Source organism: Ursus arctos, unplaced genomic scaffold, assembly GCF_023065955.2.
Source record: "Ursus arctos isolate Adak ecotype North America unplaced genomic scaffold, UrsArc2.0 scaffold_23, whole genome shotgun sequence".
Taxonomy (NCBI): Eukaryota; Metazoa; Chordata; class Mammalia; order Carnivora; family Ursidae; genus Ursus; species Ursus arctos.
In genome coordinates, this window is record NW_026622908.1 from 20,403,685 (window position 1) to 20,431,148 (window position 27,464).

Consider the following 27,464-nt stretch of genomic DNA (forward strand, 5'->3'; position numbering starts at 1 on the left):
GTGGCCACACCTGACAGAAACAGCAGACTTCACAAAATGTTTTCAGAAAAGTCACTAAACAAAAAATGACAACAAACAGCAACCCTGGGAGAAAAAATATCTGATTTCCAGAGTTACCACATATTCAAAATGTCCATGTCCAGTTCTCAACAAAAAATACAAAGCATAAAGAGACAAGAAAGTGTGATCCATACACAGGCAAAAAAAAAAGTTAAAAAAAACTGTCTCTGAGCAAGTGCAGACAATGGACTTACCAGACAAAGACTTCACATCAACAATTTAAATATGCTCTAAGAGCTAAAAGAAACTATGTACAAAGATACTGCACCATTAAAAAGTTAGTAAGGGAATGCTACAAACAAGTTTATGCTCATAAATTTGACAACTTACAGAAATAGACCAATTCCTCAAAACCCCAAACTACCAAACCTCATCCAAGGTGATACAGACAATCTAAATAGCCTTATAACCACTAGTTAAGAACTCCCCCCCCCCAAAATGTCCATGCCCACATGGTTTCATCTTTAGAGAATTCTACCAAACATATAAAGAATTAACGCCATTTTTACAGTCTCATCCAGAAAAATAAATGAGGAAGGAGCACATCCCAACTCATTTTATAAGGCCTGCATACTGTGATACCAAAACTAGATAAAGACAGCACAAAAAAAGAAAACTAAGACCAATACATCTCACAAGTTTTGATGGAAAAATCCTCAACAGCATATCAGCTAATGGCATCCAACAATATATAAAATGTGATACACCACCACCAAGTAGAATTTATTCCAGATATATAAGGCTGATTCAACAACAATATTGATATCTCACCATATCAACATGCTAAAGAAAAAAAATCACGTGACCATAACAATTGACGCAGAAAAGACAATTGACAAAACCCAAAACTCATTCATAATAAAAACCCTCAGCCAGTTTGGAATAGAAAGAATTACCTCAGTTGCATAAAGAGCATTCATAAAAACACTATACTTAACATCATATGTAATGATAAAAGACTGAATGGATTGATATGTCTATCATTCCTTGTCAGAAAAGGCAAAAAAGGAAAGAGAGAGGAGAGAGAAAAAAAAGAAGGAAGGAAACAAATCAGACAGAAGTAAATGGTCTCTATTTGTACATGACATGATTGTATACATGGGAAACCCCAAGGAATCTATAAAAAAATCTCCCAGAACTAATTAATTGAGTTCAACAAGGTCTCAGGATATAAGATCAACACCCAAAATATCATGTTTCTATACACTAACAATAAAAATGCAGAAAATAAAATTAACAACACATTTTATAATCACTCCAGAGTAAATGAAACTAATAGGTGCACACTTAACAAACATGAATCTGTATGCTGATAGACACAACAACATGGATGAATTTAAAACATGCTGAGTGAAAGAAGCCTTACCTAAAAGAGTACATATGTATGATTCTATTTATATGAAATGTCAGAACAAAACAAAACTAATTGACAGTGGAAAATAATCAAAAGAGGGGTTGCTTCTTGGGGAGAGAGTAGGACAGAACTGGCCTAGGTAGACGGAAACATTTTATATCATGATAAGGGTTTATATTTCACAGATATATGCATCTTATCAAATCCCAAAGCAGTTGGATGGGAAATGTGCAAGATGCTGCTTTCTTCATGTGAGCCTGGTTATACTTTTCTCTTTTAAATGGATTCTGAGATCTTACTGTGATTTAGATACTGTTCTAAGCACTTTTTATGTATTAATTTAATCATAGGTATAATTTTTCGAGGTAAGTACTCTTATTATCACCATTTTATAGATCAGGAAACTACATTAGCAAGAGAATAAGTAACTGCCTAAACGCACATAGCAGCTAAACAGCAGAGCTAGTATTTGAACTTAGATGATCTGTCTCCAGCGCCTCTTAAACATGCCATTTTATTACCTATAAGAGATTTGGGTGCTGTAGGACAATACGGATTGTTATGATACACCCCTTTCCTTCAAAAATCTCAGAATGTAATCTTCATATCCCACAGAAGATAGAAAAGCATTCAAAATCATATTACCTATTTTAAATATACAACTACGTTCTGATATTTGGTAAAACATTTCAAAATAACAACTAGAAATATTTGTTGAATAGAAAAAGGAAAGCATTAAGAATTGCTACAAATGTTCTAAGAATATTTCTCAGAAATCTTTGTAATAGACTAAGTTGAATAATATGAAAACAGTAGCTTAAATACTAATTAGGAAAGAGGTTCTTCAAAATATGAACTTCTAGGCTATTCCATGCATGTTAGTGATATTTATCTTGAATACTTTGTAGCTAATCAAACTAAAAAATTATCTGAAAGAACGATTAGTATTTTAATTGATAACATGAGAAACTGAATTGGACAATTTCATAGGAGGTGGATTATGAGTTTGAACAGGAGACTAAAAGTACCCAGTTACAGTTTTGGCTGCTTGGACATATGCCTGCTGTATGTACTGTGTCCCTAAATCTGTTCCGGGTCAAGAACTGAAGAGGCCTGACCAATACACAGCACATCTTGTAAAACTACAGCCTGAAGCAAGCATTTTAAAAAAAGCATGACACGTTCTAAAGGTTATAAAGAGTAAATAAACCATCAAATTACTCTTCTTTTATTGTTTTTGTAAAAACACTTAAATCCTTGTAGTCCTAAGGCAGATAATAAAAAATAAACACTTTTAAGGTTCTATATTCTTGGATACTTTATTGAAGTTACAGATGGGATTTTCTTATCAAATTTAATAGATTTTTTTCATTGACAGTAAGGATTTTTGTTAATTTTTGAAAGCTGCTTGAAGAACTAATGAAAGATGAAAATGAAAAGTTCCAATAAAAAGAGAATGATGCTTACTATAAAGCATGTAGTTAAATTAAAATCCTAATATAGTAAAAGTGTATTATAATATTACCTTTCAGCATTGTAGTAACACCCATTTTATCAGTTTTCCATGTGGTATAGAGATATATATTCTAGAAATCATTATAATTATAAAGGGGTATGATTCTACCCATAACATAACTAATCTTATGGGGCACTGAAATGCTGCTTAATGTTATGTACCACATATTATACCATTAATTATACCCAGTTTTCCTTCACAATTTCCTTAGCAAATCATTGCTATTTTAGAATACCCAAATTTCCTCTGGCTTTTATATATTGCTAATTCAAAATTCTAAGATTTCCTTCTGTTCACATATTTAATAAATTTAATGTGTCCTTTCCCTGAACTCCCATACTACTTTCTTCGTAATTCTATTATCATACATAATATATACGATGTGAGAATATAGTAATTAATTTGCATGGTATTAGGTGATGATTAAACTTCAAATTCTCTTAGGGCAAGATTGAGTAATGGTTTTTCAAAGGTTATCAAATGAATGCATATTTTAAAAGTGAAAGTTCTATGGTAGAGTTCTTTTATCCCCATCGTATAGATGATTTGGCTGAGAAATATAGTTTGTTTAAAAACTTTCAACCCACTTCCTATTTTTACAATCTAATAGATTTCACGTTAAAGTCTGGATTTCTAGTTTCTCTTCAGTAATTGGAAGAACTGATAATATGGAGCCCATTATTCTTATGGCAACAAGTTTCTGGAGCTGAATAGCAAATATAAGATGAACCGAAGACAAAGGCAATTCCTACCCTATTCATATCACATGCTAACTGTCTAAATCCTGAAGGGAAATGAATTTGTGACCCCTCTGTCATTTGTTCACCCCCACTCATCAGTTATTATGTAATCTGATAAGGGAATCACCAGAAATGTTGCCTAACTTCTAAAAAACATACATTATGGATTCAATGTAAACTTATCTGTTGCCTCAGATTGTTTATTTAAAGATCATTAATTTAAAACATTCAAATTTTTAAAAATGTCATTACCAATTTAGGTCGATATGGAAAAAAATGAGTAACTTCGCTAAACAGCATAGTTAGGTACTTAAATACAGTTTGGTGGAGTAAGAAAGTCTCTTCCTTTGACTTTTATTGTCTATTGTGTTTTGCTTCTTTAAAGAAACTTTACTATCTAACCCTTTATAGTATGGCCCAATTTTATGTTGACTGCATTAGTCAGTCCAGTTAATTTATTATATATATTAATGGAAGAGCTTTAGACAAGGAGTAGAGTGATCAGAGTACTAGTATCTTAAAAGCTCTGGGCTTTAGGTTGGACTACAAGTTATCTCAAGTCACTTTCACCTCTAAAATTCTACTATTTCATGATCCTGAAAAAAAGACTGATCATTAAGAATAAATCTCTGGGGCGCCTGGGTGGGTCAGTCTGTTAAGTGTCTCACTTTGGCTCAGGTCATGGTCTCAGGGTCCTGGGATCAAGCCGTGTCAGGGTCTGCGCTCAGTGGGGAGTCTGCTTGTCCCTTTGCCGTTCCCCCTACTTGGGTGCGCTCTCTCTCTCGAATAAATAAAAATCTTTAAAAAACAAATCTCCAAGATCATAGAGAGAAGGAAGTACAGAAAGATGATCCTGACAATCACCATTTATCAGATCACTAGAGGCTGACGAATTGAGGCGGATCCACCAGCAGTCTTATGGGGATTGACTTACTGTTCAGGATACACCAAGAAGGAGGGATTCTGGAAAATACCCTAGAATTTTAGATGAAAGGCCAAGGAGCTACACTCTTAGAGTAGAGAATGGAAATAAACTAGCCCTCAAAGGATACTCAGCCTCTAATAAGCTCAGTCTCTGATGGGTAAGATTATCTGCCCCATCCTAACTTCCAAAAGCAAAAATTAAACTCTCTGGATGAAGATAACATCATCTAAAGCCTCAAATTTTCTTTGCAACTTTTCATGCACAAATGCAGTCATTCAATCAAAATTTACCCTACAACCTGGGGGGTAAGTTAAATGACCAAACTCAAGAGGAAAAAGGAGACAACAGAAATGGATCCATAAGAGGTCCAGATATTGGAGTATACACAGACTTTAAAATATATAAAACTAGGGGTGCCTGGGTGGCTCAGTCGTTAAGTGTCTGCCTTCGGCTCAGGGCGTGATCCCAGTCCTGGGATTGAGCCCCGCATCGGGCTCCCTCATCCGCTGGGAGCCTGCTTCTTCCTCTCCCACTCCCCCACTTGTGTTCCCTCTCTCGCTGGCTGTCTCCCTCTCTGTCAAATAAATAAATAAAATCTTAAAAAAAAAAAAGAAAAGAAAAGAAAAGAAAAGAAAAGAAAAATGTCTTTAAAAAATAATAAAATAAAATATATAAAACTAATATGCTCAATAAATTATATGACAAAATTAATTTCAGCAGAGGACTGAAAATTATATAAGAAAAACCAAATGGAAATTTCAGAACTGAAAAAAACAAGAAGTGAAATTAAGAACTCAATAGATGGACTTTATCAGCAGATTAAATAAATTAAAGAGATTAGTAAATGGACAGAAGAAAATAACCAGATTGAAACATGGGCAGAAAAGGAAAAAGGAAAATAAAGACAAAAAACTCAATAATGATATAGGAGATTTGAACAAGATTGACAAAATTGCCCAAATTCAAATTCATAGAATACTGCATGCAAGAAATATAGAATATGTATTGTTTTCAAGTTCATTTATGTTGGCATATTTACCAAAATTGATTATATGCTTGGATATGAAGCAAAACGCCACAAATATTAAATTATTGAAATTATATAAAAACATATTATCGATATAATAAAATTGGGCTGAAAATCAATTGTTTAAAGTTAACAAAAAGTAAAATATTTTTAAAAGAAGCAATACACTTCTAAATAACTCATGAATCAAAGAAGAAATTACAGTGAAAATTAGAAAATAATTTGAATTGAATGGTAATGAAGATAAAATTTATAAAAATTTGTGGGATCTAGCTAAAGAAATGCCAAGAGAAAGCTTATAGCCTTAAATGTTTTATGTTAGAAAAAAGTTTCAGGGGCGCCTGGGTGGCTCAGTCGTTAAGCGTCTGCATTAGGCTCAGGGCGTGATCCCAGAGTCCTGGGATCGAGCCCCACATCAGGCTCCTCTGCTGGGAGCCTGCTTCTTCCTCTCCCACTCCTCCTGCTTGTGTTTCCTCTCTCGCTGGCTGTCTCTCTGTCTGTCAAATAAATAAATAAAATCTTTAAAAAAAAGAAGAAAAGAAAAGAGTTTTAATTAGTTAACTAAATATCCATCTCCAAAAGTTAAAAAAACTAACAGCAAATTAAAAAGGAAATAGAGGAGATATTAATATAAAACAAATATGCAATAGAGAGAATCGGCAATGCCAAAATTTAATTCCTTAAAAAGACTAAGACAATTGATAAACCCTTAGAAAGACTGACCCAAAATTCCTATTCATTCATAATGTCTCTGCATGAGTTACCCCTTCCATGAAGCCTCCCTCACTACCCCCCGGGGTAAAGCTAACCATGTCCTTATCCATATTCTCAGGGTATATTGTACACCCCTTTGTTATAAAGTATTATAATCTCTAACCTGGCATAGTAAATGCACATTAAATGTTAATGACCAAATACAGTCTTGCATGCCTAATATCTCTAAAAATTAAAAAGAATCAATTTGTACTATAGATTTTCTTAAATATTCACTGTTTCAAAGTCCTAATTTTTTTATAAACTTTTTATTTTGAAATAATTTTAGGTTTGCAGAAGACTTGCAAAGATAATAGAGTTCATGTATACCCTCTACCCCCCTTTCCTAACATTAAAATCTTACATAAGTACATTTACCAAAGTTAAGAAAATAACATTGTTACAATACCATTAATTAGACTACAGAGTTTATTCAGATTCCACTAGTTTTTCCACCAATATTAGTTCCCGAATCCAATCTGGGACACCATGTTACATTTAGTCATCATGTCTCCTTAGGCTTCTCTCGTCTATGATAGTTTCTCAGTTTTCTTTCTTTCTTTCTTTCTTTCTTTCTTTCTTTCTTTCTTTCTTTTTCTTTCTTTCTTTCTCTTTTTCTTTTTTTTTTTTTTTTTTTTAAGAAAAGGAGAGAGACAGAGAGAGAGGGAGGGAGAGAATCCCAAGCAGAGTCCATGCTCAGGGCAGAGCCCAACACAGGGCTCAATCTCACAACCCTGAGATCATGACCTGAGCCGAAATCAAAAGTCACCCACTTAACCAACTGAACCACCCAGGTGTGCCCAAAATAGACTTTTAAACAAAGACTGTAGACAAGAGACAAAGAAAGGCACTATGTAATGATGAAGGGAACAATCCAACAAGAAGATATGACAATTATAAATATTTGTGCACCCAACATAGGAGCACTTAACCACATAAAGCAATTATTAACAGACATAAAGGAAGAAATTGACAGTAATACAATAATAGTAGGGTACGTTAACATATCACTTACATCAATGGATAGATCATCCAGACAGAAAATCAACAAGGAAACAGTAGCTTTGAATAAGACATTAGACTAGATGCAACTAACAGATATATACAAAACATTTCATCTGAAAATAGCAGAATACACATTCTTTTCAACCGTACAAAGAACATTCTCCAAGATAAGTCACATTCTCCAAGCTATGCCACAAAACAAGTCTCAATAATTTTAAGACTGAAATCGTATCAAGTATCTTTTCTGAGTACAACACTATGAAACTAGAAATCAATTATAAGAAAAGACCCTGAAAGAACACAAATACATGGAAGCTAAATAACATGATACTGAATAATGAATGGGTCCACCAAGAAACCAAAGAAAAAATCAAAAAATAGATGGAGACAAATGAAAATGAAAACACAATGGTCCAATATCTTTGGGATGCAGTAAACAGTTCTAAGAGGAAAGTTTACAGCAATACAGGCCTACCTTGAGAAACAAGAAAATCTCAAATAAACAACCTAACCTTACTACCAAAGGAGCTAGAAAAAGAACAAAATCCAAAGCTAGTAAAAGGAGGGAAATAATAAAGATTAGAGCAGAAATCAATGAAATAGAGACTAAAAAAAAAATAGAAAAGATTAATGAAACCAGGAGTTGATTTGAAAAGATAAAATTGATAAACCTTTAGCCAGATACATCAAGAAAAAAAGAGGATTCAAATAAAATCAGAAATGAAGGAAGAGATAAAACATAGAAATACAAAAGATTATAGGAGAATATTTTGAAAAATTATATGCCAACAAATTGGACAACCTAGAAGAAATGGATAAATCCCCAGAAACATATAATCTCCCATAACTGAATCAAGAAGAAATAGAAAATTTGAACAAACTGATTACTACTAATAAAATTGAATCAGTAGTCAAAAAACTTCAAACAAATAAAAGTCCATGACCACATGGACAGGACAAGTGAATTCTACCAAATGTATAAAAAAAGTTAATACCATGGCACCTGGGTGGTGCAGTTGGGTGAACATCTGGCTCTTGGTTTCAGCTCACGTCCTAATCTCGGGGTTGTAAGATGGAGCCCTGCATCAGGCTCCATGCTCAGCATGGAGTCTGCTTGGGATTCTTTCTCCCTCTCCCTCTGCCCCTCCCACTCATGCTCTCTCTCTAAAATAAAGAAATAAATCTTTAAAAAAATAGTTAATACCTATTTTTCTCTAACTATTCCAAAAAAATAGAAGAGGGGGGAGAACTTCTAAATTCATGCTACAAGATCAGCATTACTCTGATACCAAAGCTAGACAAGGACACTACAAAAAAACAAAACAAAACAAAAAACTAGAGGCCAATATCTCTGATGAATATAGATGCAAAAAATCCTCAACAAGATATTAACAAACCAAATCCAGTAACACATTAAAAAAATCATTCACCAGGATCAAGTGGGATTTATATGCAAAGGAGTTCAATATTCCAATTCAATCAATGTGATACATTGCATTAACAGGAGAAAGGATAAAAACCATACAATCATCTCAATAGATGCAAACAAAGCATGTGACAACACACAACATCCATTCATAATAAAAATTCTCAACAAAGTGAAGGAACATACCTCAACATAATAAAGGCCATATATGAAAAACTCACAGCTAACATCATACTCAATAGTGAAAAACTGACAGCTTTTCCTCTAAGATCAGGAATAAGACAAAGATGTCCACTCTCACCACTATTATTCTACATAGTCCTGGAAGTCCTAGTCACAGCAATCAGACAAGAAAAAGGAATAAAATGTATCAAATTGGTAAGGAAGAAGTAAAATACTCATTACTTGCAGATGACATGATACTATATACAGAAAACCTGAAAGACTCCACCAAAAAACTACTAGAACTGTTACATGAATTCAGTAAAGCTGAAGGATACAAAATCAATCTACAGAAATCCACTGCATTTCTGTATACTAATAATGAAACAGCAGAAAGAGAAATTAAGAAAACAATCCCATTTACAATTGCACCAAAAATCATAAAATACCTCAAAATAAATTTTTTAAAAGATTTTATTTATTTATTTGACAGAGAGAGCAGAAGCAGGGGGAATGGCAGAGGGAGAGGGAGAAGCAGGACCCCTGCTGAGCAGGGAGCCCAATGCTGGGCTCGATCCCAGAACCCTGGAATCATGACCCAAGCCGAAGGCAACCGCTTAACCAACTGAGATACCCAGGCACCCCTTAAAATAAATTTAACCAGAAAATTATAAAACATTAATGAAAAAAAGTGAAAACAAAACAAACGGAAAGATACTCAGTGCTCATGGTTAGAAGAATTAAAAATGTTGAAATGTCCATACTACTCAAAGGAATCTCCAGATACAATGGAATCCCTATCAAAATACCAAGAGCATTTTTCACAGAACTAGAACAAATAATACTAAAATTTTTATGGAATCACAAAAAACCTTGAATAGCCAAAGCAATCTTGAGAAAGAACAAAGCTGAAGGTATCACAATCTCAGATTTCAAGATCTACTACAGAGCTGTAGGAATCAAAATAGTATGGTACTAGCACAAAAACAGATACATAGTTCAATAGAACAGAATAGAAAGCCTAGGGCACCTGGATGGCTCAGTCAGTTAAGCGTCTGCCTTCAGCTCAGGTCATGATCCCAGGATCCTGAGATGGAGTCCCACATCAGGCTCCCTGCTCACCGGGGGGTCTGCTTCCCCCTCTATCTTTCCCCCCTGCTCGTGATCTCTATCTCTCTCAAAAAAAAAAAAAAAAAAAAGAGAGAGAGAGAGAGAGAGAGCCTAGAAACAAACCCATGGATATATGGTCAATTAATCTACAACAAGGGAGGTAAGAATATACAATGGGGAAAATACAGTCTCTTCAACAAACTGTGTTGGGAAAACTAGACAGCTACATGCAAAAGAATGAAACTGGACCACTTTCTAACACTATACACAAAAAACTCAAAATGGGGTAAAGACCTAAACCTGAGACATGAAACCATAAAAGTCCTAGAAGAAAACACAGGCAGTAACTGGCTTTTGATTTTTGGCCTTTTTCTAGATATGTCTCTTCAGGCAAGGAAAAAAGTAAAATAAACTATTGGGACCACAATAAAATAAAAAGCTTTTGCATAGTGAAGGAAACCATCAACAATACTGAAAGGCAACCTACTGAATGAGAGAAGATATCTGCAAATGATAATACCCAAAATATATGAAGAACTAACAGTGTTACATGGTGACAGATGGTAGCTACATGTGTGGTGAGCACAGCATAAGGTAAACTTGTCAAATCACTATGTTGTACACCTGAAACTAATGAAACATTGTACCTCAACTATGCTTCAATAAAAAAAAAAAAGAATGCATACAACTCAATGCCAAAAAAATAATTGAATTGAAGATGGGCAGAAGACCTGAAAAATTTCCCAAAGAAGACATGGAGATGAACAACAGATACATGAAAAGATTCTCAACATCATTAATCATCAGAGAAATGCAAACCATGCCATAATGAGGTATCACTTTACATTTGTCGGAATGCCTAGAATCAACAAGACAAGAAATAACAAGTGTTGGTGAGGATGTGGAGAAAAAGGAACTCTTGTGCACTGTTGGTAGGAATGTAAACTGGTGCAGCCACTATTAGGAAACTGTAAGGAGATTCCTCAAAAAATTAAAAATCATAATACTATAAGATACAGTAATTCCACTACTGGGTGTTTACCCAAAGAAAACAAAACACTAATACAAAAAGGTAGATGCACCTCTATGTTTATTGCAGCATTATTCACAATAGCCAAGATATAGAAGCAACCTGAGTCCCCACTAATAGATGGATAATGAAGACGTGGTATGTATTTACAATGGAATATTACTCAGCCATAAAAAAGAATGAGATCTTACCATTTGGGACAATGTGGATGGGCTTGAAGGTATTATGCTAAGTGAACTAACTCAGATACAAAAGACAAATGCCACAGAATTTCACTTACATGTGGGATCTAAAAACAAAACAAATGAACAAAGAAACAAACAAACAAGACTCTTAAATACACAGAACAAACTCATGTTTGCCAGAGGGGAAGTGGGTGGGGATGGGTGAAATAAAGGAAATTATGAAGTATTAAACTTCCAGTTATAAAATAAGTCATGCACATGAAAATTACAGCATGAGGAAAATAGTCAATAATATTGTAATAACATAGTATGGTGACACATGGGGACTACATTGATTGTGGTGAGCACTGAGTAATATATAAGATTGCTGAATCAGTATGCTGTATATTTGAAACTAATATAACACTGTATGTTAATTATACTTCAATTTAAAAAAATCACAGTAACTTGCCAAATAAATTGGGGAAGATACTCCTATGCAACTATTCTGTTTCATCTATAAGTTTCACCCACTAATTTTAGCATTCATCAGTGGACCTTGACTGTAGTAATTATTACTATAATATTCTAAGGGCAATTTTCTATTTCTCTCCTTCCTTCTACATTAATTAATTGTAATCTCCTGTAAAGGAGATTTGTTCTGTCTCCCCCCATTTATCTATTCAATCATTTATTTCTATCAGTAGGAAATAATGGATATTTACTTTATTCTTTGGGTTATTATCCAATACTATCATTATTTATTTTGTTGCTCAAATTGTTCCAGCTTTGTCCATGAGGAGCTCTTTCACATTGGCTTCTGCATCCTTTTGAGATGTTGTTCCTTACTTTCCAGCACTACAGGATATCCAATCCTGGAATAAGCCATTTCTCCAAGAAGTCCTGGTTTCTTTTATTAGATAATGATATTTAGAACCAAGATCTGGGCCCTAGATATGGTTGCTGATACTGGGGTGTCACTATTTCTAGTCCTTTTCAGCAGAGCTAGAATATACTAATTCATATACATATATACTTCTGTATTTATGTATCTTTTCATCTGCATATCATGAAATCATGAGTTCATACTGTATCTCCAACTCCAATCTAGCACCACAGGGCTCAGTCATGCTTATTTGTAACTTCCCCCTTCAACAGAGATAAACATTCTACTCAGCTCTCATTATCTACAGTTTTTGCTTATTTGTTTAACCCTGGTATACCTGTAGTTTCAGTCTTATTCCCATGAGAAACAAATTTACCAACCAGAGAGAGTGTTTGTGTACCTTTTTGGTGTAATCCTTACAGTATCTTGTCAAATACTGTTTTCCAAAGTTACTTAAGTCAGCTTCTCTTCCCACCCATTTCTTTCACTAAAGTGATGTCATTTGGTTAGTAAAACAGTTACATATATTTTCACAGTCTGCATTCCATCTTGGAATTCTCCTGAATCCTGACTGAATTTTCACATACTGTATAGTTCAGTCTGTGGCATAGTTTTAGGGGTTTTGACAGACATGCGAAGTAATGCTTCCACTGCTACTTTACCATACACAATGGTCTATCACTCCCCAAAATTCTCATGCATTCCATTTATAGTCAATGCCTATCAACACCTGGCAACACCTGATTTGTTTTCCATCCCTATAGTTTGTCTCTTCCAGAATGTCATAAAAATGCACTGGATATTGCACAGCCTCTGGGATCTGGCTTCTTTCACTTAGAAAAATTCATTTAAAATTTAATTAAGATTCACACCTTCATTTTTGAGGATATTTTAGGAGAACAGAATTCTAGGGTGGTAGTTATTCTTTTAGTACTTTAAAGTGTCACTGCATTGTCTTTGGGGCTGAATAATTATTACTGAGATGTCCACTACCGATTGTATTATTGTGCCTTTGAAAATATTGGATCTTTTTCCACTCTGGCTGCTTTTAAGATTTTCCATTTGGTTTTTCAGTAGTCCTTCTATGACGCCTCTGAGTGTGATTTTCTTTGTATTCATCACATTTGTAAGTTTTGCAGAGTTTCCTAAATCTGTAGGTGGCACTTTATCATTTGGATATTTTCTCTTATTCATTTCTCTAATCCTGTCTTCTGCTATCTAAGCAGCTGTTAAACCCAGGGAGTTCTTAATTTGGGGTATTATATATTTTACTTCCAGAATTTCCTTTTGATTATTTTTTAAGATTTCAAGTCTCAGATAAAATTCTCCATCTCTTCCCTTATTTTCTCAATTTTCTAATTTCTTCAATGAATTAATTATAACATTAAATTTCTTTTTCTATTTAAAATGCACCTTTTGGGGCACCTGGGTGGCTCAGTCGTTAAGCATCTGCCTTCGGCCCAGGGCGTGATCCCGGAGTCCTGGGATCCCGGAGTCCTGGGATTGAGCCCCACATCAGGCTCCTCCACTGGGAGCCTGCTTCTTCCTCTCCCACTCCCCCTGCTTGTGTTCCCTCTCTCGCTGGCTGTCTCTCTCTCTGTCAAATAAATAAATAAAATCTTTTAAATAAATAAATAAAATAAAATGCCCCTTTTTTCATATCCATATAAAAAAATACTGTTTTTATTGTCTGGTTTTTATATTGGTGTTGATCATATAGCATTTCTTGGCATGCCGAATACTTTATATCATGTTAAATCTTTTATTGTAAAACAGCCTCAAATTTACAGAACAGGTACAAAAATACTATGAAGAACTTTACTCTTCTAAAATAACTGTAGTTAATGATTTAATATATATCTTCCCAGAACTGTTTTTTTTTTTTTTTTGGCTAGACAAACATTTACTTTAATTCTTTAAAAAACAACCAGCATTTTTCATTTAACAATATACAAGCAGCCCTCACGATTCCAATAAACATGAATTTCAGTTACCTTGTTTGGTTAAACGCCACCAGTTCCCTAAAAACATGGTTCAAATTTCAGTTACCATGGTACAATATCCTGGGTAATTGCACAAATTTCACTGCTAACTCTTCAATCCACAAATCATTTCTAAGTAACAGATCAGGATCAGTAATCAATCACATCACTTATTTCACAGTCTGTCAATGACTGGTCACGTGTATCTGTTATTCAGTTTATGCCAAGACAGTAAAGCATGTAAGGTGTTTTCTTTCTTATCTTCTAGTGATAAATCCACATAACATTTTACAAAAACAGATAATCCAAAAAGGGAATTGGCCAACAAAGATGAAAGTGCAGAAAAAGAAAAAAGAGAGAGAATAACATTGGAAGTGAAATTCGAATAAAATATAAATGGAGTTATAGAAGAAATAGCTACACTGTCAGTCTATCAATGGGATATTAATGAAATTTGAAATAATTACAATATAGTTATATGTTTAACAAATGAATGTGATTTTTATGATCCCCTAAGTTTTATTATAGTTTGAGTACAAATATAATAATATTGTCTCTGTGTTTGGGATTTTTGGAAGATATTGTAAAATACACATTTAATACTTCCAATATAAAGAGAATACTCTGAGAGAAAAAGATGAAGCAGAAGTGAGAAAATATATGTAAGTCAATTCTGACTGCAGTGATATCTTATATATTAAGTATTAGCCTTTGGTTATGTAGGACTACTTAGGTTTCATATAGTTTATTCTTATCACTTTTCATTTGAGTTGTGGATGTTTGTTTCTCAATAATTTTTCAAAATAAAATTAGATTTGTCAATCCAGTTCATAAAACAAAAATTTAAATTAATGTCGTATTTATTCTCCAAAAGAAGACTTTTAAAAATTAACATTTTATTTATCTTTTAGTTCAACATGGAGAGATTTCTTTAGAAAATTCCTCTGGCCAATTGGCCAGTGGGCAATACATATTTTCATGCTCCTTTAATTCTAGTAGACACAAAATTCAATATGGTCATATATCTCTCTATTTTTTATTTTGACTTGAGTCTTATTCATAAAGACTACCTGATACCTAAGCTGATTTCCATCTTTGTGCTTTTATATTTCATCGTGTGCTTAATTATAATTATTTCATGTGAAAAAATATTCAAATTTAAATATAGAAAATGTGTCAACCATTTGTGGAATTTTTCTTAAGCTTGAATGTGTTTCTCTAGAGAGCTTTGTTATAATTATTTCATACATCATTGTACATCCATTCAAAGTATATAGCAATTTTCTAAATATTGGAATAAAAATCAGATTGTTATTTTAAAAAAAAGGAAGAAGAATAGCTGACCATAAGAATGTTAACACTACTGCCATTTGAGAGACCCTAGTAATGCAGCCAGAAGAACAGAGAGAAGATAAACATATGAACATAAACAAAAAGTGACTGTGGAAGGAAAGTGATTGTGATGAAAAGGATGAAGATGTCCCAGAATTAGTAATGCCAGCAAAAACAGCACACTGAAGGAGTTCTCAAAGGTATCTGACAACATTGAAAATACAAAGGATAAAAGGTGGGAAGCTGATCCAAACTTGAATAGGTGTATTATAATTTGCAAAGGCAGAGAAATAACACTAACTCCATATTGTAAGTGACATGACAAGCATAAGGCAAGCACTGCTCAAATTATCTGAATAAGTGTTTCACGAAGAAATAAAACACATTAATTCTCAATGTATCTAACATTTTAAATTATAGTATACTAAGGGGTGCCTGGGTGGCTCAGTCAGGTAAGCATCCAACTCTTGATTTTGGCTCAGGTCATGAGCTCAGGGTCATGAGATCAAGCCCCGTGTTGGGCTCCACTCTGGGTGTGGAGCCTGCTTAAGATTCTCTCGTTCCCTCTCTGCCCCTCCCCCCATGTGCTCTCTCTAAATAAATAAATAAAATGCTTAAATTATAGTATACTAAATATTTTTTTCATTTTCCTTTACATTTATAATGAAAGTGAGAGAGTATATAATGTTTTCACAAATATTTTCAAGTCACAGAACAATCACAACTTGTATTAATTTATTATTAAGATCCTTTTGCATGTTTTCAGCTTGCAGGGTTATTTTTATGGTCCTATACCACCACAGACCATCTACATCTCCCATGTTAGTACATATGTACCTACCTTATTCTTTTTAAGAGCTACATTAAATATTCTACATATCTGATTCAGTCACTAATTCTGCGTATGATACTACCTTAAAACTTAGCGATTTAAAATACAATTTATTAAGCCTCACAGTTCTACACATTGACGAAGATCAGTTGGGCAGTTCTGTTTCACACGCTATGGGTCAGGTTACTCATGCAAATGCATTCACTTGCTAGCTTGACTGAGGCTACAATTACCATAATGTTCTCTCACTCCAGTGTCTCTCCTCACGCAGCTTCTCATCATTAAATAATCTATTCTAGGATTATGGCACGGCAGCTGACTTCCAAAAGGGTATGTTCCAAGAGAATAAGCCCTCATGTGTAAGTATTATCCAGCCCCTGCTTTGTATCATGCTTGTTAGCGTCCTGCTTGCCAAAGCAAGTCACATGACCAGGGCTAAGCTAATATGGGAGTAACTTACTCAAGGGTATGAATACCAAGAAGTATGGCTTATTGAAAACTACTAATGTAACAGTATCACTTGTTTACCTTCTGTTGACAGACATTTATATTGTTTATAATTTTTCCCATTACAACATTATAGGATATATCACTGTAAAAATTCTTTACTCAATTAAGCCCACATAAGAAATTATCCTAAAGTGTAAATTGTTCATACTTAGTGATCAGGAAATTCTACATTTTAAATTTAGAGACATAGAAGTCAATATCTATTTATCATATGTACTAATTCACATAAGGAAAGGATATAACAATACTCATTCCTGAAAAACCTTGCCAACACTGGTATTGATATTTTTTCAGTAATTTGCATTTATTTTTTCAATAATTTGTATTTATTTTATTAGTAGTAAGCATAATTTTGTATATTTTATGATTATTAATATTTTTCTTTTTTCTATTGTGTTGTCTTTTGATTTGTATAAATGTTTTGCAAATAAGATATTGATCCTTTCTTCCATTTGGCATGAGGCAAATATTTTCTCTCAGCCACTGGTTTTTTTTTTTTTTTTTCAAAGATTTTATTTATTTTACAGAGAAAGAGAGCACAAGCTGGGGGTGAGGCAGGCAGAAGGAGAGGGAGAAGCAGGCTTCCCGTGCAGAGCAGGGAGCCCGATGTGGGGCCTGATCCCAGGACCCTGGGATCATGACCTGAAATGAAGGCAGTCACTTAACCAACTGAGCCACACAGGTGCCCCTCAGCCACTGGTTTTTAGACTTTGTTTAAGGCAGCTTTTATCCCACAGAAGCTAATAATTTGTATGTCATCTTATCTAGCCATCTTTTCTTTTAGGTAGGGTAATCTCTATTCCTGAGACTATAAAAATTAAGTCTCATATTTTCTAACATACATATACGCTTTTCCTTTGCATTTGATTTTTTTCTCCTAAAATTTATTTTTGTGCATGAACTATTATGAATCATCCAAAGCCATTTATTGACTGACTGTCCTTATTTTCCCCATTGGATTGATTTATTCTTTTACTGATTTGCTTATTCCTACAACAGTGTCACATTTTTAATTATTATAGGATTAGAGCATGTTTTAATATCTGATAAAGCATGTAGCACTTCATTCTTATCTTTTGAAAAGCTTCTTGTCTATACTCATACTCTTTTTCCAGTTTTTAGAGATAAAATTGACATATATAATAATGTATTAGCTTAAGGATTTGATATATGCATATATATCAACATAAGGATTTGATATATATATATATTTATACATTTTCTTACAGATATAACTTTAGAATCATCCTGCCAAATTCTGAAAAACATACCCCTGGGTGTTGATTGGCATTACATTAAATTTTTAGATGCTGTCTTAATCTGTTCAGTTTTCTATAACAAAATACCACAGACTGAGTGCTTATAAGCAACAGAAATTAATTTCTCACAGTTCTGGAGACTGGAAGTCTAAGATCGAGATGCCCACATGGTCAGATTCTATTTCTGGTGACAGATGCTCTCCAGTTCATAACCTCACATTGTGTATGGGGCTAGGGAGCTCTGTTAGAGTACTAATCCCATCTATGAGGGCTCTATACCTCATATCTTTTTTTTTTTTTAATGATTTTTTATTATATTATGTTAGTCACCATACAGTACATCCCCGGTTTCCGATGTAAGGCTCGATGATTCATTAGTTGTGTATAACACCCAGTGCACCATGCAATACGTGCCCTCCTTACTACCCATCACCGGCCTATCCCATTCCCCCACCCCCCTCCCCTCTGAGGCCCTCAGTTTGTTTCTCATAGTCCATAGTCTCTCATGCTTCATTCCCCCTTCTGATTACCCCCCTTTCTTTATCCCTTTCTTCCACTCTATCCCTCATATCTTAATCACCCCTCAAGACCCTACCTCCTAATACTGTTACACTGGACATTAGGTTTCAACATTTGAATTTTGGACGAACAAAAATATTCAAACCACAGCAGATTCTTTGAAGGAACACAGAAATAAAAACATAGTCATTGAAATGTAAAACTCTAAGCAAGTTAGCAAACAAGTAAAAACATCTGAAGAGACAATTAGGAAACAATAAAATGAAACACCCAGAATGCAGTAGAGAGGCAAATACACGAAAAATATAAAAGAGTTAAGAATCATAAAAGATAAAATGACATGGTCCAATTTAAGCTCTCTAATGGGAGTTCCAGAAGAAGATAACAGAAGAAATAACGGAGAGGCAATACTCAAAAAGATCATGGCTGAAAATTTTCCTAAGATTCAGGAACCAAAATGAGTCCCAAGAAATGTAAATAAATTATCATATAGACATATTAAAACTGCAGACCATTAAAGATAAAAAGAAGCTCCAACGAACAAATAGAAATGATGGATTACCTATAGAGGGACAATTAAATGAACATCAAACTTCTCAACTGCAACAAAAGAACTCAACAGAATCTCTTCAAAATACTGACAGAACATAAATGGCAATCTATAAATCTATGGCAAAATAAAGACATTTTCTGGCAAGGCAAGGGGAGGGGAGAGAGAAAAGAGAAAAGAAAGACTTTAGCTTACCATTAATAAACCTTACAGTATTAAAACTAATTAGAAAAAATGTAGATTAGCTGGGCCAGTTTCTGGAATACACAGAAGACAGCACCAGTATTTTTAACCAGGATAAAGCTTCGGAGACAGCTAAAACCTAAAATTACTCTTTCTTTATGGCTATTTCCAACATCAAATCAAAGATACCTTATTATGATTGCATATTTTCTCTCTATTATTTGGGATGATACAAACCCTATTCACTTGCTGATTAACCTGAAATTTTTAATATGCCTTCATAACTAAACAAAGTCTATTGCTGGCCAAGATCTTACCTCCTGAACAATACAAGGACCTAAGAATCAATTCCACCCAAGCATATCAATAATTGTAGCTCAGTATTTTAGTTCTACTCCTTTTAGCTTTACAAATTAAATATAATTATTACTTTTGATTGGATCTCATTCTTTTTTGCTTTCTTTTTAAAATGCTAAATAAAAATATCTCTTCACAGACTACCAAGGGGAAATATTAAAATTTTTCCATGAAGATTCAGGAAAGCAGGGAGGGCATGTGAGTTAATCAACATCTCATAAATTGTTTCCAGATAAGATCTTTTCTTGCTTAGCTGTGTCATACATGCCTTCCCAACATTTTGTACAAAAATATTCATGTAGCTTTATTTATAAGAGCCACCAACTGAAAACTGCCCAGGTGTCCATCAACAGATGGACAAATTGTGTAATATTTATATAATAGAATAATACTCAACTATAAAAAGGAAAAAAACTACTGATATTTACAATAACAAATTAATCTCAAAAATATGCTGAGTAAAAGAAACCTTATATAAAAGAATATATGCTGTAATGATTCCATTTATATGAATTTTTAGAACATCAATAAACTAATCCCTGGTGGAAAAAAGAAGGAACAATGGTGGCCTCTGGATGGATAAGGATGAGGAATAAGTGAAAAAGGACATGAAAGAACTCTCTGGGGGAGTTAGTAATAATCTGTATCTTGATGAAGATTTGGATGACACAGTGATACACATTTGTTAAAACTCATGAAATGGTGCACTTAAGAACTATACATTTCATTGTACAGTTGACCTTTGAACAACTCAGAGGATAGGGGCACCAACTCCCAGGAGAGTCAAAAATCTGTATATAACTTTTGACTCCCGAAAAACTTAAGTACTAATAGCCTACTGTTGACCAGAAGCCTTACCTAACGTAAACAGTTGATCAACACATATTTGGTATGTTACATGTATTATATACTGTATTCTTAAAATAAGGTTAGCTAGAGAAAAGAAAATGTTAAGAAAATCATAAGAGAAAATATCTTTACAGTATTGTGTATTTATCAAAAAAAAAATCCATACATACGTGTACTTGTGCAGTTCAAGTCCATGTTGCTCAAGGGTAAACCGTACGTACATTTTATATTAAAAGAAAAATACATAAATACTGAATTTTAATGATATGCATGCTGAAGTATACTAATTTCAAACTTCCATGGAAATGCATTATAAAAATAAGACCAATGATAGATGGATGTATATGAGATCAAGTGTAGAATCTGGGTGGTGGGTGTATTAGATTCTCAGTGCTGCTATAACAAACAAATTTGTTGGCTTAAAAGAATTCAAATTTATTCTATTACAGTTTGGGAGGTCAGAAGTCTAATATGTTTTTAACTGAAATCAAGATGTTGTCTGGGCCACATACCTTCTGAAGTCTCCACAGAAAAATCCCTTGCCTCTTCCAGCTTCCATCTGCATTCTTTGACTCATGATTTGCTTCTGCCATCTTCAAAGGCAGCAGCACAACATCTTCAAATCTCTCTCTGACCATGCCCCTTACTTCTGTCATCACATCTTTTTCTCTGATATTGAATATCCTGCTTCCTTCTGATTCTAAACCCTTATGAATACACTGGGCCCACCTGCATAATTCAGCATAGTCCCTCTATCTCAAAATCCATAACTTTATCATACCTGCAAAATCTTTTTTTTTAAGTTTTATTTATTTGAGAGAGAGAAAGAGAACAGGGGAGAGACAGAGGGAAAGAGAGAGAATCCCACGCAGGTTCCATGGCCAGTGCAGAGGCCATTGTGGGGCTCAATCCCACAACCCTAAGATCACGACCTGAGCTGAAACCAGGAGTTGGAGGCTCAACTACTTGAGTCACCCAGGCACCCCTGCAAAATCCCTTTTGCCATGTAAGGCAACATATTCAAAGGTTCTGAGGAGGAGAATGTAAACATCATTGGGATGCCCTCATTCTACCCACCATGGTGAGTATATGGGTGTTTACTGTGAAATTCTTTCAACTATTGTGTATTTTCAAAATTTTCCTAATAAAATATGGGAAGAATATTAAAATTTCACAATAGGGATAAAGTATTACCATCATGGTAAATGCGAAAATCAATACATCTCTTTTTCCAATAAAAGGGAGGAATTTTCCCCTTCATAAGAGAAAAGTTCTTCTTTCAGTGAAGAATATTATTAAAAGTAGCATATACCTCTGCACTGAGTTATTAAAAACACAGTTCCTGTTGCTATCCTGAAGCTTTCAAAAGATTTTTAAAGGAAGCTTATTTTTTAAGTTGGGAATATAAACAGACCAAATATAATGCTTGAAACACAGTAAAACAGAATATGAAGTTCTAAATAATTACCTAAAGTTGCTTTAACTTAGAAAAAATACCATTTAAAGCTATTCTTACAAAAATCATTTTTTACTGTTTACCCAACATATCTTTTTTTAGCAGGATTTCTCTTTATTAAATAGGCCTTAATTATACAGATAATAAGTCCCTTTATATAGGATGAACATTGTGGTAATTAAATTTTCTTATTATGATAACAAGTTTCAATATTTTTAAATCCTGGAACAAGAATCCCATAATAAAAATAAATCCTGGAACAAGAATCCCATAATAAAAATGTTGTTTCAGATCTTTTTTCTCATAGCGCATTTTCAGGAAATCACCAAATTCTATTGATTCTCCTCCGTGTCTCTTCTCCTTTTTTTTTTTTTTTTTAAGATTTCTTTTTAAGATTTTATTCACACAAGCAGGCAGAGCAGCAGACAGAGGAAGAGGGAGAAGCAGACTCCCTGCTGAGCAGAGAGCCTAACACGGGCTTGATCCCCAGGACTCTGGAATCATGACCTGAGCCAAAGGCTGGCGCTTAACCAACTGAGCCACCCAGGCACCCTCTTTCCTGTCTCTTCTGTTCTATTTTCACAGTTATATATAAATCCTAATGACCCCATCCCTAGTTCATAATTACAGTAGTTTTAGAATCTATTTTCTTCTTTCCATAATCGTACCAACTCCTATCTGTCTTATACAAAAACTGACAAGAAAAGCTTCAAATTTAGACCCATAGAGTCTCAGAAATGAAAGGCTTTTAGGGGTTTTGAACGATACAGATCTGCTGAAACCAAACAACTTTTATAATTTTATATAGGGACACCTGGGTGGCTCAGTTGGTTAAGCGGCTGCCTTCAGTTTAGGTCATAATCCCAGGTCCTGGGATCAACTCCCGCACGGGGCTCCTTCCTCAGTGAGGAGTCTGCTTCTCTCTCTGTCCCTCCCCCCTACTCATACTCCCTTCCTCCCTCCCAAATAAATTAAAAATCTTTCTTAAAAATCTTTTAAAAAACTAATTTTATGTAGATATTTCCTTTCTAAATAAATACCTCAAGAGTTATCACTTTAAAAAATAAGGACATTTTATTCTTTGAATCAGAATACTTACTACATACATTTACTTTGTCACTTAAAAATGTATTGCCCTGTTTCATTACTTAATCATTCATAGGCACTTATCTCATAGCCTTTAACAAAAATGTAATCTCCTGAAGAGCAGCTCTTTTTTATCAGCCAGTGTCTAACCATGTGCTACCTATGCTCTCCAAGGTACTCGGTAAATACTGGCTGACTTATTAAGTATTTAACAATCTGAATCCATTTTACTTTTTGCTTATAAAGTCTTCTTTTTCCTTCTGTGATATCAACTGTATCTGCCTTTTTCTCTTTTACTTCATTATCTGGACTGTATTTCTTCTTTCAAAATAAGAAGTTATTTTGTTAGGCCTTTTTTTTCCCCCTTAAACCAAATGGCTGGACAAAATCAAGTTCCTTGATTAAAAAAACATTTTAAAAATGAGCTTACCCTTCTCATACGTAACTCTTCTAACGCTTCCAGTAAACTTGTTTTGAAATGTAACAGCTGAATAGAAAACATTGTCTCCGAAGAACTTTGAAGAGCAAAGGTAGAGGATGACGAATCAGTCTTAAAATCATTCTCCAAATTAACATGTATTTCCTGTAATATAAAAAGGTTTTAACTGAAGTTTTTAAAGTACAAGTGCAGGTACCATAAAAATGTAACAACGTGTATCCTATAATCCTCTAGGTTTAACACTGAATAACAGTTTTGTCATCACTCCTATTCTGATCTTGATACACAAAACACTGAGCAATGATGATCCATCCCCAGTTTCTCTGTGGCTCAGACTTTCTGTTATTTTAGTATCTGCAGGGACTAAATTTTTGGCATGCCCCCAAGCCCCATGTCCTAAAAGCTAGATTCCTAAAGTTGCAGGCAAGGCTTGACCCTTCAGTAATTGCTTCGTACCAAGGTTGCCAGACACAATGCTTCCTAACTTTGCCTTGATATACAGCATTCTGTAAGGATGGTATGAATACTAATAGTAATGCAATCTTTAAAACCTACAAAGTAGAAAGAGAAAGAATGGAGTAGCTGCCTTTTATTAAAAACCAAGGCACTTATATATCTTTCTCAACCCAGCTAGTGTATGAATCAGGCTGCAAGAAACTTCTCTTTTCAACTTCTCATAATAATAATCAATCCATAGATAGTTGGAAAGAAATGTACAGGGAGTCCTATACACCATTCACTCAGCCTCTTCCAGTGTTAATATCTTGCAGAATAATAGTACAATATAAAAACTGTATATCTGACATTGGTACAATCCACAGAATTTACAATAATTCTACCAGTTATACATTCACTCATTGTGTGTGCGTGTGTGTATGATTCTTTGCAAGTTTATTATATCTATAGCTTCATGTAACTATCACTGCAATCAAAATACAGAATTGTACCATCAACCATGGTTCCCTCATGCAGCTTCTTTGTTTCCATACCCACAGCTACACTAATCTGTTCTCTAGTTCTATAATTGTTATTTCAACAGTGTTATATAAATGGAATCATACGTCATGTAACATATTAACTGAATTTTTTCAGGAGGGCCGGGCTGGCTCAGTCGGTAGGACATGTGACTCTTGATCTAGGGTTGTGAGTTTAAGCCCCACGTTGGGTATAGAGATCACTTAATTAATTAATCTCCCCTAATAAAAAAAAGATTGGATTTTTTTTTCACTCATAATAATCACCCTGAAGTTCATCTAAGCTCTTGTACCAACAGTTCATTCCTTTCTATTCCTGAGTCATAGTCCATGGTATGGACATACTATGGCTTGTTTACCATGCACTCACTCACTGAAGGATATCTGAGTTGTTTTCAGTTTTGGCTTTTATGAATAAAGCTGCCATGAATGAACATTCATATACAAGTTTCTACATGAAGTAAGTTTTCATTTCTTAGAGATAAATGTCCAAGAGTACAACTGCTGGGCTGAATGAACAGAGTCCACTTTTGGTTGTGAAGGAAACTGCCAAACTATTTTCCAAAATGGTAGTACCATTTTCCATTCTCACTGGCAATGTATGAGTGATCCAGCTCCTCCAAATCCCCACCAGCATTTGAGGTTATCAATATTTTTTTCTAGTCATTCTGATAGGTATTATTTTAGTAAGCATTACCCAGAAAAACAGAGCCAATAGGATGTATGCATACAGAGAGAGATAAATTTACTTTAAGGAATTGGCTCATGTGTTGGGAGTCTGGCAAACCTGAAATGTTCAGGGCAGGCCAGCAGGTTGAACACTCACTGAAGAGTTGATACCGCAACTTGACCAAAGGCAGTTCAGAAGCAGAATTCCTTCTTCTTTGAGGAACTTGAGTCTCTTCCTCTTAAGGCCTTCAACTGTTTGGATGAGGACCACCCACGTAATGGAGGGTAATCTGCTTCACTCAAAATCTACTGATTTAAATGTTGCTGTCATCTAGAAATTACCTTCACAGCAGTATCTAGACAGGTGTTTGGCCAAATACATTTGGTCAATATATTTTTTTTGTATTTTTTAAAATGATTTACCCTTCCTAACCTAGCCAACTTGACCCATAAAATTAACCATCACAGATGTGTATGCAAGAAACTTTCTAAAAGGGAAACTTCCACTCCTAAAAATGATGGGCTATGTTACCTGGATGAACCCTCCAACTAAAAACAACTAATAATTCTGAATAAAATATTTTTAAACTTTCTTAAAAGTATCAAAGACCTAGCAAGATAATAAAAAAAAAATAATGAAACCAAATTCAAAAAGACCATGAGCCAAGAAATAAACTAAACACAAAAAGCCATTTTTACCCTGTGGGCATTTGCCAAATTGAATACAATTAAATAACAGCATCGATGATCTCCGGTTTGAGAGATAGGGAATACAAACCTAGGGCCTGCCAGAATAGGAAGTCCAATAAGAGACCTATTAAATTAAGTAGAATTTAGAAGAGTTAAACTTAGGAAAGACTGAAGCAAAAATAACCCACCTTCTATATAATAATTGCCTAAGTGCCAAGAAAATGAAACATAAAGAAGAAAGGGAGCAGGAGACAAGGAGGAAGAAAATAAAAAATGTCACATCCCAGAAAGTTGTAAACAACTTAATTTCAGATGAGTTTGTTAACAAAGATTGTTTCATAGGATGGTGAAAGAAACTTCAACTTATGAAAAGGATTTCAATGTTTCTAGACTGGCAGTGCCCATAAGAATCTGACAGAACCAAATAAAAATTCTTTCCAGAGAAACGTAACTGTATTGTAGGTACTCAAGAAATCTTCACAAATTATTTTTCAAGGACAATGAGTAAAACATAAAGATAATCAGGCATGGAATACAACAATGCATTATGAGAACAAGCAGGAAAAAAAAAGATAATGGAAACAAACACACAACTACAGATTTTGCCATTATCACAAAAAAATTGAACAACTATGCTTACTATGTTTAAAGAAATAAAGTCAAGTTTGAACTATCTGCAAAGAAGATTTTTAAAAGATCCCAGTATAATTTCTAGATATGAAAAGTATATAATCAACTGAGAACAATATGTTTGGCAAAGACTAGACATAGCTAAAGAGAGATTTCGTGTACTAGAAAACAGATTAGGTATAATATCAAGGATGCAGCAAGGAAATATAAAAATGGACAGTACAGCAGAAATGTTAAGAATATGGAATATAAAGTGAGAGGCTATACCAGTTCCAGAAAGAAGAATGAAATAAAGAGACATAAACTATATTCTGAAGAAATAACAGCTGAGAATTTTCCAGAACTGAAGAAAACACCAAGATTCAGATCAAGAAGTCCAGTGAATCCAAAGATACTACATTTAATTCTGACTGAAAATCAAGAAACATATGGGTTGCATTGAGAAACTGAAGAGAAAGGAGTCAATTTTTTGTTTTAATTTCATGTTGAATTAATTGTACTTAGTTCATGGCTTACAAACATCTTTGGTCCATGCAGTTTCCATCCTTTAATATTATTTTATGCTTTTTAGTACTTGTTTTCTAGTTCCATCCTCAATCTTTACAGACCACCCCTAATACTTTTGATATACCTTCCTGAATCTATGGTTATCCTTTTAACATACATAGTGTTATGTGTGTATATATTTAATTCACATAAATTCTATTATGCTGTATAGAAAAAAAAGAACTGCAGGGGTGCCTGGGTGTTTCAGTTGGTTAAATGTCCGACTCTTGGTTTCAGCTCAGTCATGATCTCAGGGTTGTGAGATCAAGGCCCACCTCGGGCTCTGCACTCAGCGGGGAGTCTGCTTGAGTTTCCCTCTCCCTCTGCCCCTTTCCCATGTGTGCACGTGCTCTCTCTCGTTCGCTCTTTCCTTCTAAAATAAATAAAATAAAACAAAATAAAATAAAAATAATTGAAGTGAATCCAAAATGGATTTTAAAAAT

General features: G+C 34.2%; 1 protein-coding gene across 1 annotated transcript in view; it reads right to left on the minus strand.

Moving 5' to 3' along the window:
- Positions 1-24,818, minus strand: part of CCDC73 (coiled-coil domain containing 73) — a 116,227-nt gene extending 91,409 nt beyond the window's left edge. Inside the window, exons 1-2 of the mRNA XM_026511883.4 lie at positions 24,780-24,818; positions 23,504-23,656 (exon numbers count right to left, since the gene is read on the minus strand). Coding sequence (XP_026367668.3) covers positions 23,504-23,656; positions 24,780-24,818 — 192 coding nt within the window. The remainder of the gene's footprint in view (positions 1-23,503; positions 23,657-24,779) is intronic.
- Between the last annotated feature and the right edge of the window lie 2,646 nt (positions 24,819-27,464).